The 12,645-nt window shown below is 42.5% G+C and overlaps 1 protein-coding gene across 1 annotated transcript in view; it reads right to left on the bottom strand.

Moving 5' to 3' along the window:
- Window positions 1-12,645, bottom strand: part of gfra4b (GDNF family receptor alpha 4b) — a 28,130-nt gene continuing 15,485 nt past the window's right edge. Inside the window, exons 2-8 of the mRNA XM_062476274.1 lie at window positions 6,613-6,888; window positions 6,216-6,296; window positions 5,353-5,698; window positions 4,461-4,570; window positions 3,552-3,686; window positions 1,524-1,663; window positions 1-1,195 (exon numbers count right to left, since the gene is read on the bottom strand). Coding sequence (XP_062332258.1) covers window positions 1,055-1,195; window positions 1,524-1,663; window positions 3,552-3,686; window positions 4,461-4,570; window positions 5,353-5,698; window positions 6,216-6,296; window positions 6,613-6,888 — 1,229 coding nt within the window. The 3' untranslated portion in view covers window positions 1-1,054. The remainder of the gene's footprint in view (window positions 1,196-1,523; window positions 1,664-3,551; window positions 3,687-4,460; window positions 4,571-5,352; window positions 5,699-6,215; window positions 6,297-6,612; window positions 6,889-12,645) is intronic.

The raw sequence follows: 12,645 nt of genomic DNA, 5'->3' as shown, positions 1-12,645 counted from the left end.
TGACAGCATTTATTTTCAGCACTTTAAACAAATCCCTTCTTGTTAGAAATCATTAGCCTTTTTTAAACAGAGAACTCTGAATCATTCACAACTGTCTGGCCATGACCAGGTCATATTCTGTAATGCCTGGCCTCACATAGCAAGCACCAGCCTTAATATGGCACAATAATTCTGCAATGTTAGCGATGCCTATGTACACAGTGAGAAATACATAACAACACTTCCACAAAACACACAGCAATGGGTCTACATGTAAAGAGTTACTGTTTTTTGAGTCTGAAGAATATGTTGTTTCGGCAATGAACAATGTAGCTTTAGCGATAACAAATCAGTCCGACATGGCACACTGACTTACAGCCCATTCTTCAACTCGGGCATGAGGGTTAATGTCAGGTGTGCTGTGTCAACAGCAGGTGCACACAGCAGCAGGAATGTGGAGAAAGTCAGGGTGAATGTGTCCTGGAAGGCTGAGCTGATTGGAGCTCCATTGTCTATCTCTTCCATTCCAGTATTGATCAGAAATAACGTCCCTCGTTCAGTCACAGGAAGGCCAGTAGCATTAGAGCCCTGTGTCCTCAAGGGTCTTTTCCAATCAGTTTGTGCTTCGAGAGCAAAATAAAGACAAATTTCACCACTTCACAAGGGTCTATTTCTCCAGACAATAATTCCAGGTAAGAGCTTTCTGTTATTATAAATCTTAATAGACAACCTTGTAGTGTCTAAATGGTTCTTCTCAAGCTACTCTCAAAAATAAACTACGGATATACTTGAATAGCTGGACTGTAGGTTAGTCCACAGTAAAGCTATTCTCTTGTGTAATAGAATCTGACGTAATAGCAATGTACAAATATACAGATTGGTTGCAATCTGCCTCAGGCTCTGCGAGTCAATACTTTGACAGGATCTGGCAGGTGAAATTGGAACATCAAGACACAAAAATAGAAAAAAAACCAGATATACTCAACGTATTTAGTGGAACAGGGTACGTTCAAGAGCCACAGATCTTCCCATCTGCCCGGTGATGCAACATTTGTCCTAGATGGCCCCTCAGTCCTTAATGTCTATGGAAGAACATTGAGAGGAGCAGAAGGCCAGCGAAGGCAGACGGAGGCATGGGGGTGAGAGTAGGGGCAACATTAGGCAGCCCATTGGATGGAATGGTTGAATCACCCCAAAGGGGTTCATTTCCTGTGGCCTAAGGATGAGACAGAGAGAGATTTTAGCTCCACAAAAATATTCTTCATTGTGGTCTTTGGTCTTAGCCAGAAAACTAAACCAACACCAACACCAGCACTATGTTTTTATACACAGTATTGCTGGGAGCAAAAAATATATCATCTTCCTTTCTAAAATGATGAGCCAAAACTTTAATGTGTGGGTGGATTCTTAATGTGGCACACTCACCTTTGCAAATGTATTGGCAAAGTTAACTTGTTTTACAGTGAGACTAAAATTGCTGTTGAAATGAGGGTTTCTGCCAAACTATAGCTCTGCCTTAGACCGTGACCGGAGAATCTGCACACCTGTGTGGGTATCACTGGGTCCAGAACATTCCGTATGGTCTCCGCCATAGCTGGCAAGGAAGAGGCGGAGACGGAAAATCCTGATTGGCTGGTGGTGGGCGCCTGGTCCGATCCACTGCCAAACGCCAGGAGAGCGTTTTCTGTTTCACAAAAGACACATAACAGTCACAGCATTGGCAATCAAAGTTCCCAAAAATGGCTCTGATACAGTAGCCTACAGCATATCTCCATCAATTTCCAATCAATTTCCAATCAAACCCCTTCATTCAGTTACAACCAAATAGGCCTTCTGCATTCCGCCTGAGCTCCTCTGACCTGCTCAGATTTACTGAGCGGTAAAAGAAAAAAGCCAAATACTCAGTATTCTCTTCAGGTTTCGTCAGCTGCACCTGCCTCTCCACATCCCCTCATTAACTCACAGACGAGTGGTATTGGCCAAACAACTCTGAGATCTCTCTCTGTGTCCTATTTGGTCACAGGCTGAGGCTAAGTGAAGGCTGCTAGCTATCAGATAGATGCGATTTACCTCCCAGCACTCTGGTGGGAGAGATGGTTCTGTTTAAACAGGGCAGATGAGAAGCACTGTAGCAAAGTCAATAATAAGGAGGATCAATTATTCACTATATATAAAAGGCACTGGAGAAATTGGACGAAACACGGAGGGACCGTGGGGATGTGAATATAGAACATGAAAATCATATACATACTATAATGAGTCACCCAGTGACGCATGCACCTCTTGAAATGGAGCCGGAAAAGAACGTGAAAGTTAGCTTGATGTGAAGTGATAATGAACATCTTCCAAAAGGAAGCTTGCCTGTCCTCCGCAGTTTAGCAAAACCCTGCCACTGTCTATTGTGTTGATCTCAGCTGTCTCTCTACATAAAAGTGACAGTATAGAACACTGCATTACAGTCCAATACGTGCAGCATTTATCATCCGAACGCATCACACATCACAAAATCAGACAACGCATCAACTGTTTCAACAGGCAAATGCACAAGGCATTGGGATGGAGATTTAATAAACATGCAATTACTTTAGAATCACAGGGCTAACCTATTTCTTTGTTACTCAAAGCTGAGAGGTGAACACCCAGGTGGGATTACCAAGAATACACAATGGGCATGATTGATGAGCGCAAGAGAAATAAAGAGAAAGAGAGAGAGAGAGAGAGAGAGAGAGAGAGAGAGAGAGAGAGAGGGTGAAAGAGAGTGAGAAAGAGAGTGGGAGTTAGGAAAGAAGTGAGAGAGGTAAGAAGTGAGAGAAGAGAGGAAAGGAAAGAGGGAGAGATAAATAGTGAGTGGGAGGGTGAGAGACCAGGCTGTGTGTTAATTCCACCAGTGAGGAGATTGCTCATTTAAATACATCTCTCGACCCTTCTATCTGGGCCTACAGGTAACTGTGGGACACATCTGTCTCATTGGATCCAATTTGCCCCTGTCAAACTATCTTTAGGACTTGCTCCCTCTTTTCCTCCGGGGAAGTGTCATTCGCCACGGTCTCTTAGAGCAGCTATTCATCAATGCAAATTAGTTAGACAGAACATGGAATAACATTGTCTCCTCATCTCTCTTTCACAGAGAAATACAAAACACATTTTGAAATAACTAAGAGAGTGAAATGTCAGTTGAGGTAAACACACCATTAAACCAATCCGTTGATGCAGCTTCTGTCCTTGGAATTCAACGAATACTGTACTGTACTCATGCATATTCTAATGACTGAAAATCCATTGTCAAAGTGGACCAATTATTTTAATGAGGAGTAAAAGCATATTTTTCATCTCCCTCTCCCTCTCTCTCTCCCTCTCCCTCTCCCTCTCCCTCTCTCTCTCTCTCTCTCTTATCAGAAGCAGACCTAAATAAAGCTTTGAAAAGCAAAAGTATTACCACAGCAGTAGTAAGTAAGTCAATATGGAATAAGGGCACATAAACACTGTGCTATCAAAACAAGATACGTGTACCCCTCCCCACGACACACACAGATACACACACGCACATACACGCCAAATGCAGAATCACTCACCGAGGCAGATGTTCTCTGTGAAGTATTCCAGGAAGCCGGAGCATTGTTCTCGCTGGTTCCCGCTGGTGGAGCAGGAGCACCAGGGGGCCACGCTGGACGTGGAGTTGTCCACATAGTTGGGCGTGATGGAGCTGCCTGCAGACACAGAGACCAAGCTCGCCTAAATGTCAAATACCAACGTTATCCAATATCCGATATAAACTCCCTGTGAAGGCCTGTTGTATTAATACTGTAGGTGGAATATTAGATCCTACTGAATGGAACATTTTATTTTCCCATTCACCAATGTTGTAGCGTGGCTGGTGAGAGTTCAAGTACACTGCTTTAGTCGCAGCCAGTAAACGTGGATCTGTCTTCGTCCTTTCTCCCTCCTGCGTTTTTTAAGATCGAGCGGAGCATTTTCAAGTGTTTCATAAATACAAAGCAGGGATGAAAATGCCAAGTGTTTGTTTGCGCTGAAGGGCACTATTGCAGACTTATAAGATGCATTAGGCCGGTGTGCCCTTCTTCTGAGAGCCCCCCCCCCCCCCAAATAAAATCTTTGAAGGAAAAAAAGCCTTTATATCACAGGATCTAAAGAGCGCCTATTCCTCAGAAGTCGTGTTAAGGGTCTTCATGTGTAGTATCCGCCAGCCACACCAATAGAACTTTTCCGTTATTACACAGACCTTTTTTTCTGTTACCGTAATGTCTGTATCTCTCTTCACTCTCTCTAATCTTTATCCATCCATCTCCCTCTATTCCTCCTCGACTCAACCCTGCCAGATAAACACCTCTCTGACTCTCAGTATTGGTTTCGTCCTTTGCCTTAGCTTACGGACTATTCTGCTCTTTATTCAGTGATTCACATAACCTCTCTCCCTCTCCTTTTTCCATGCATGCTTGATCATCCATCCAACATGTACTCACCTATCAAGCCTGTGTAGGCAAGGAGGCAGGCTCCATGGTTCCCTTGCTTGCAGCCATTGGCAGATGACTTGTTGGGTTGGCAGTCATATTGAAACTGGGCCAGGCGGGACCTGCAGAGGCAATACCACCAACACTCTTCAGCAAGGCCAGGCCACCAACTACACTGATGCTAATGACGGAATGTTTTATAGACCTTTTTTTCTTTCACCTGAGATTTTTTACTACTATAGTTCAGTGCGTTATGTATCCAGTGCAGCGGTAAAATAGATTGGAGTAATGATGTATTTCATCCCCATGAACTGGAATCATTAGCAAAAGCCCCCTGAGCATAATGGACCAGTGAAAATAATGGTTATGACCCGAATTTGCAATAAGCAATAATTCTTATCCATCTTCTGTTTTATCTGTGCTAAATATTTTCTAAATAATATATATAACTAATATGTTAGTTCAACAGACTCTCTGGGGTGTTCTGACCATGTTGATAGAAAAGCTTTAAGGTTAGATTACTAGGCCATTTCGTCCGTTGAATGACCACATTCTTCTTATGGCTCCACAATGATGAGACAGGATCCATAGATGGGAGTTGTGGTTCATTCAAGTGAACCTGTGGTACCCAACCCTACCCAGTACTGCACGCTGTTGGGTGATGACAGAGCATATAGGGTACATTTGTGGAACTCTATTGGTCTTACTCGTGGTCTTCTCTAGGCCTTATGTTCACTTGTGGTCTTGTCTTAATGGCTTACTCCTGTACTGTCCAACTAACCTTTGGAAACTAATCTGCACACATACAGTCCCTGAAGTCCACCTTGATGCATATATAGCATCAGCTAAACAGCTCAAATACTGAAAGTCTGCCATTGCATACACACCTTCCGCATCAACTGACCTGCACACATAGTCATCCTTGCATATACGCATCTGAGTGAGGCAGCTGGGCTTGTCAGGGCCTTCGTAGGAGCAGCCAGGTACGATGGTCTGCCGGCGCCGCTCTGCGCAGGCCGTGTCCGTGCAGGGGCAGAAGAGCAGCTCGTGCGTGTAGTCTGGGGGAACGCGGTCGAAGAAGCGTCGCAGAGCCCTGTTGCACTTGGCCCGGTTACACAGGCCCGACTTGGCGGTGGTCTTGATGCAGGCGGAGACGTACTCGGTGCGTAACTTCTGGCACAGATCATCCACGTTACACGCCTTGGCGGCGTCCAGGCAACGGTTCACTGTTGTCATGCCAACCTCTGAGTCTGCAGTAAGAGGAGGAGGGTAGAGGTCAGTCGAAATTCAGATGTCATTCAGATATTCACTATGAACAGGAGACAATGGCTGTGAATGAATCAACCCAGTCTGATTTAGTTGTTACTATTATACAGTGAAATTATTATCTTTGAAAAAAGTTATAGTTTGAGTGGTTGTCCCATCTTCCTGGCTAACCCAACCAAGGTAAACAAAAAGAGGTCAGTTTGTGACATGACTTAAAATTGACGTTGATCACATAATGTAGAGGTAAAACCAGAGGTGATATCAAATATTTACTCTTTAAATGTGTTCATTGTGTTGCGCTGAAACACACGTAATTGTTTCTATTTTTTAAGATGCCTGGATTACACATTGTGGACACCTCTCTGCCTGAGGGCTTCCCGCAGGCAGATGACAAAGACAACAAGGCCTCTCTTCAGTGAGAAAAAAACCCAGGAAACAATAGTTAGAGATGAGATTCAGAGGGGAAAAAGCATGTAAATCAATGGAGGTTAGTGGACATACCGGCTGTGATGGAGGCCAGACGCACATAGTCATAGTCTCTCTCCACAGCCTCATAGGGATAACTCTCCACCAGGGTGAGACCTGAGGGGAGAGGGAACATTGTATTAACCCTGTCAAATATGACAGCGTTTCTAAACAGATTAACGTGTTTCACAGTTCATTTTAGCAAAAATACCTCTTTTATACTGTAGGTCAATGAAACAAATACAATATATCTCCATGGACTGATACATGCAGTACCGGTATATAACTTTACAACATGAACAAATACTAGGCTTAGCCTCTCGTGAAAAAGAAACAACAGCGGATTGCAGCATTTGTGTTCAGTACATTTTCATCTGTGCACGGCATAACTTGGACTAAGCTGGAGCACCACCAAATCTAAATTATGTCTGACCATGTATGACAGATTGGTGCAGGCTCCAGTAGATGCTCAGGCAGTTTTTCTCCTTCTTCATGCCCCGTTTGCACTGGCAGCCGTGTAAGGGACTGGAGAGAAGGGCTGACACGGCGTTGGCACACTGGCTTCGTGCCCCGGGCCCCAACTTCATGCTGCCGTTGCCTGCCACACACTGGCGCAGGGTCCGCAGGCGTGGGCTGCAGGTCTCGTCACTGGAGCAGGAGTCTCCAGCCACCAGGCAGTCTCTGCTCGCAGATACCACCTCCTGCAGGGCTGTAGGAGGGGAGGGGAGGAGCAGTGGGAAGAGGAGAGGAGAGGAAGACAGAAAGGAAGAGATAAGAGAATATAAAAGACAGAGTTTACACAATGAGAGGGGTTGAAGGGGATCAGGGATGAAAAGAAGACGAAAGAAACCATATGAATAGAAGCACAATTATAAAGTGCTCACATTGGAATAGGGTTGTTATACTGTGCACCTGCTCCGGGTTACTCCAGGATGCAGCTTCAACTATCAATTCAAAAGAATTCATCATAATCCACCTCTCAATTAAATCATATCATAGCCTAATACAGGAAGGTGACAATTGAGCTTGACTCAAGAAACATGGGAAAAGAGATGTTACAACTAGACTTGGAATTACTGTGCTCGTCTCCGGGAATGCTTTTGTAAAAAAGAAACCCTGCCATATCGAATCCAGCAACCCAGTCATGTATTAAAGTGCAGTTTTTTCATACACTCCCTTTCTCTATTGAAATATTTTAACAATCTACACTGAACATTTATTTCTGACTTCATGATTGGCAACCTGCTGAAAGCAAGTCCAATATACTTTCCACACCACTACACATAATGTTCCCTTGGTGGATGATCAATGTAGAAACTTATATTTGAAAATACATTTTCCTTGAACTGTTTCCAGAGATTTGGTGGCTGGGTGGTCATGTTATGTACCTGAGCCCTTTTTCTGGGTGACGTGTGCATTGTGTACAGGGTATTCAGAGGACATTACAACAGAGCGGGAGATATTTATCTGTTTTGGCAGGAGCCTTTACCATGTTTACCATGGTTCTCAATCTATCTCAATGAACCGTCATGACAGCTCATGAGATGAGACATTTTCTATCTTATTTCAGAGGGTTCTTTCCCTCAGATCTGCGTCTGTGGAGAGAGATTTATGGAGAGAGAACTCGATCTGTCGTAAGGCTTGCCACTGGTGCGTTCCTCAAATTAAACACAATGACACAATACCATTTTCAAATCGCTCTTCCTCATTCTCTCTCTTTCAGTGCTTTGAGGCATATTAATGAGATGTTTAAATGAAATTCATTGAGCCACTTCTCATTTCCTTTTTATTTGTCTTTACAGTCTAGTTACTGAAAGAACTAGAAGTAGAAACCCTTTTTTTTGGACAGCTTTGTGCTCCCGGATGTCTGTCTGGTTTGAGTGAATAAAGCTTTTGAAGAGGAGCTCTCATTTACTAAAACCTTTTCAAAACATTAATAAATTAGAGATATTCTTGCAGAGTAGATATGGAATTTTGAAGCTGAACAGTGAAATTGACTGTAAAGCGTTACTTCAGTTAAGTTACATATTCTCTTGTCACCTCAGCCTCTTGTTCCTAAGGCAACATGTTGAGAAAACTGATCCCTGAACCAGCATATACCTAAACTGGAAAGAGCAGTCGTTTACAGCTCCTAACAGAACTTAAGAGAGCACATCATGTTGACCCCCTGTTTAAGGAGGTGGATAATTAGCGGTGATAGCGTACTTTTGTGGCCAACGTATTCCATTCTCAAGTTCATCGAGATGCAGCTCAGCAAGAGACCTCTTGGTTTCTAATTGTAAATGTGGGTGTTGCAACATTCAAAAGGATGACCTTTGTACAAATTACCTTCTGAAATATCAGACATGTAACCCTTTAACGCTATACTGCAACCCTATAGTTAAATAGTGAAAAAGAATAATGTTGGTACCCTATACTGTACCTTTGGACCGTAATTAAGATACTGTATACAGGTGAAATTACATTGTTCAAGCTTTCATCCTTTTTTTCTCTGAGTCTTAATACTTAGATCATCTGCAGGTAAATGAGATGGCTGTACAATTCAGTGAAGAGCTAAGTGCACTAGATATAATGAGGTCTAGTTAGAATGTTTGACCCCAGTTATGGACTGGAGTACTGTACTCTACATCAACTTCAAATTTGACAAAGGTTCTGAAAGTGTACTATAATTACACTTATTCCACTTTTGGTGGCAGGTGAGGTGGTCCTATAGGTTAGCTTTGAGTCAGTGGATCTCATGGCTTACTTTATTGCTGCCTGGAGGTGTCAGAGCAATGGCTGTAGGGTACGCCATTTATTTTTAGACGTATGTACCAGGCATTTGAACATGCTACATTCAATATGGTGGGTAATTGTGGAGAAAAATTGCAGTCTGGGAGTTCTATTGATTTCCAAACAACACACATTAATGCTGAAGGCCATCAAATGGTCAGACAACTGTCAACACCTTTCTATCTCGTTTGGTCTAACAGCAGTATGTTCCTTTAACTTAGGTGAATTGAATCTCACTGTCTGCGTGAGTCCATCCACCAAAGCACTTGTCCTCTATTCAACCAAAGTCAAGCTTAGCTCAGTGAATAGATGTATGTGGCTCCTCTGCGGGAAAAAAAGTTCAAAGTTTAAACGCAGCCAACGCCTTGGAAAGGACAGATGGTCAGTTGCAAATTTGCAGGAGAGCTTCCAGCCATTCCTCCATCGCAATGTGTGTCAGTTTGTGCTGCCTGAGCAGAAGCTGGAATAGACACCATACATCATGAATGCAAATGAGTTGCTTGATTTGACATTTCCAATAAGCCTGTCTCAATGTACCAGTGGGTTTAGCCAATTAACCATGTCAGTAATCAATGCCTTCCAAGCTTTGGTTAAGTCCTCCGTTTCCCTGCCACATAAATCATGGGGAGATTAGCTGATCAGTTACCCAGACGTCTTTCACTTAATGACCCACTTCAGAAGAGATAAAATGGAAAATGAAACTTAATGAACTTAGGTGGAATGTTACCCTCACCCCAATGTACTAAAAAGGTAATGTATTGTCTTAATGCATATCAAACTGGGTTTAAAGTGCTTTACATTCTCTAAATTGACGACCATCTGATTCAATATTAGATAACAATGGTCCAAGATGTCAGCCGCCACATTGAAAAAATAATTTGAACATAGAACTTGTGAACTACAACTTATACAGCATTCTTTTCACATTGAAAGATTAACATTTGCTGTTATCATGTGTTGGCTATTTTTGTAAAAAAAAATATATATAAATCTAAAGTCCATTCAAAACTTGGTTTAATTGTTCATTTATCATTTTCTGGCACTTTCAACGTTCTAATAATTATTCTTGGATGGAAAAACATGTGAGGGCAGTAGTGATAAAGATGACTCATGGTCCTTAAGCTTTCACTGAATGCCTGCTGTTTGAAATGCTTCTAATTATGGTCATTACATTATGTAATATAATGACAAGAACCGTGAACGCACCAGATACTACAGACATCCAACAAACCTTCTCTACCAAATCATCACAAACGTTTTTATTTCTACAAAACACTGTATCTTGTTGTTTACTTCATATTTACTTACTTATTTTTGTGCTTGGTATTTATCTAAAGTTTAGGAGAATTATTTTATATCACATTACTTCTTAGCTCATGAGGCTGACTAGTACGCACCAATATTCGTTTCTAGTATTTTTGGTATTCCTATACAGGTTTCTTGTTCTATTTTAAATTGACATCAGAGGGTTAAAATGAATGAGAGTGAAGGGGAGGGGTCTCGTAAATTAGGTTCCTAGAATTGCCAACACGATTAGCCCCCAAAACATGATTTTTGGGGCACAAAGAAACTATGAATTACAAACATCAAAGGCAAACAGATTGCTGTTTGAAAAATGAAATGAAAATGTTAATGTTTACTTAGAATGAAACCAATGTCATGTCCCCTCATTCTTAATATTCAACATCAAACATGTCCCGTATGCTAAGGAAGTAGCCAAAAGCAAAAAGACTTACCCACGTTGTTTGAACAGAGAAGAAGTTCTTGCAATGTCTTGCCATTACATAGCAGATTGGAAAAAGCTCTTTGTCAACTGAAATATTCTTTTTATTTGCCTCTCATCTGTTTTATTAAATGTTGAAATTCAGCTTTCTTTAAATTGTCATTTTAGAATAGTTGGATTAACAGGCAACTTCAGTCATAGAGCAGGTAATGCCATCCACGCACCATCACAAGAGTGTGACAAACACATACACACACACACACACAACCACCTATCTGATTAAGAGCAATAAACAGGAGGATTCAAACACAAAACAAAAGTGTATTTCTCGCCAAGTGGCATCTTACACTTTCACAAATAGAGACTGTGTAGGTCTTTGACAATCTCTCTCCCTCCATTTCTAATCAATGCTTTTACTCAGAGGGGTTTTGATTTCAAAGGAGGTGCTTTTGTCCACAGGAAGCTGGGCTGAACTACCCACTGAGTTTCCATTACTGAACAGCAAAGCCCAGTCATCTGATGGTTCATGGAACAGCAAAAAAGCACAATCCCACAGTGCAGCACAGAACATCACTGGAGGGCATCCCAATCCTCATATTCATCCTCATTGTGTGTTTGCGTTTGATCTGCTGTGATGAGTTTGTAATAAACGAAGTGTTACTTAACCTCCCCGCCCCTCCTAATTGTGTAGTCCGTGCATGTTCTAAAGCCTCCCCCTCTTGGGCGGCTGGCATTGACAAACATACTTCTCGTCATTAATCACTGGCCGTCACTGAAGGCAGGAACGTGTTGTTACCATAATCTCCCACAACTGGCGCACACGCATAGACTCACACATAAACACATCAGCACACACACACCTCTATGAACATACAGACACAAGCACACACATACATACAAGCAGACAGACACACACACATATAATTATGCAAGCATACACATGCACCACAACACACAAAAGCACACACAAAGGGCTTTGCCTCCTTTGGGATTAGAAGAGGACTTCTGTGCTTGCCGATCTTTCTGCAGAGATTCTGTACATGACTCACCTTTACAGATAAGTTCTCCATGTATTCGCAATTTTACCCGACCGAAGCGCACCTTTACAAAAGTCAATAAATTGTGCAGAAGTGAATGGCTGCTTTGGAATGGTGGTGAATAGTAAACAGAAGATCATATCAGGACTCACAAGATGTTGGCTATTATTCAGCCTTGGAAATGATGCTTCAAAACGAGCACCCGTGTCAGCTTGATCTCAGGAGTAGATACTGTATACAGTGCATGAATGATAGACGCTGTATCTGTAATGGGCTTGCTGCTTGTGAGGATAGTCAAGCCAGTGTGTGAGCACCAGATCCACAGGACGTGTGTGAGCAGGGGCCTTAACCCTTGGTTCCCCCTCAGGAGTTTTCCAAAGGGTCTCTGAACCGCCTGAAGCTTATTTCACTGCCAAGAAAGTGTGGTCTGGATGCCCTGGGCGTCATGCCACACACCCACACACACAGACACACTCATACACAGGCACACACACATACACACACACTTGTACACACACGAACACACCCACACAAAACAAACAAAAAATTGCAAACCCAATGTAGTGATAATTGAACAAACCACAGCCTACAGTATGTGTCGGATATTGCAAGGGAAATCATTAAATCGGACTTTAGCCTATACAATTAGTGGCATGTAATTTTCTACCTTGAAGGCTGACAAGCTATACCCACATCCATTTAGCGAAGGCTAATAGGTGGGATGTTGGACAACGATAACGTTTATCTCCACAACGAGAAATACGTGAGAACATGACAGGAGAACATGACGGCATGCCCACACAACTTCACTGGCGCAAAGGGGCCGGTGGAGGAGAGAGGTGAATGGATGAGCAATGCTGATGGCACCTCCAAAGCCTTTTCTCCAGGGAATGTGAAAGAATGGTTCATGGATTTGTGTAATACAACTACTGTA

This window comes from Osmerus eperlanus, chromosome 13 (assembly GCF_963692335.1).
Source record: "Osmerus eperlanus chromosome 13, fOsmEpe2.1, whole genome shotgun sequence".
In the NCBI taxonomy this organism is placed as follows: domain Eukaryota; kingdom Metazoa; phylum Chordata; class Actinopteri; order Osmeriformes; family Osmeridae; genus Osmerus; species Osmerus eperlanus.
The sequence above is the reverse complement of the archived record's forward strand: the minus strand, read 5'-3'. Positions and strand labels throughout refer to the sequence as shown.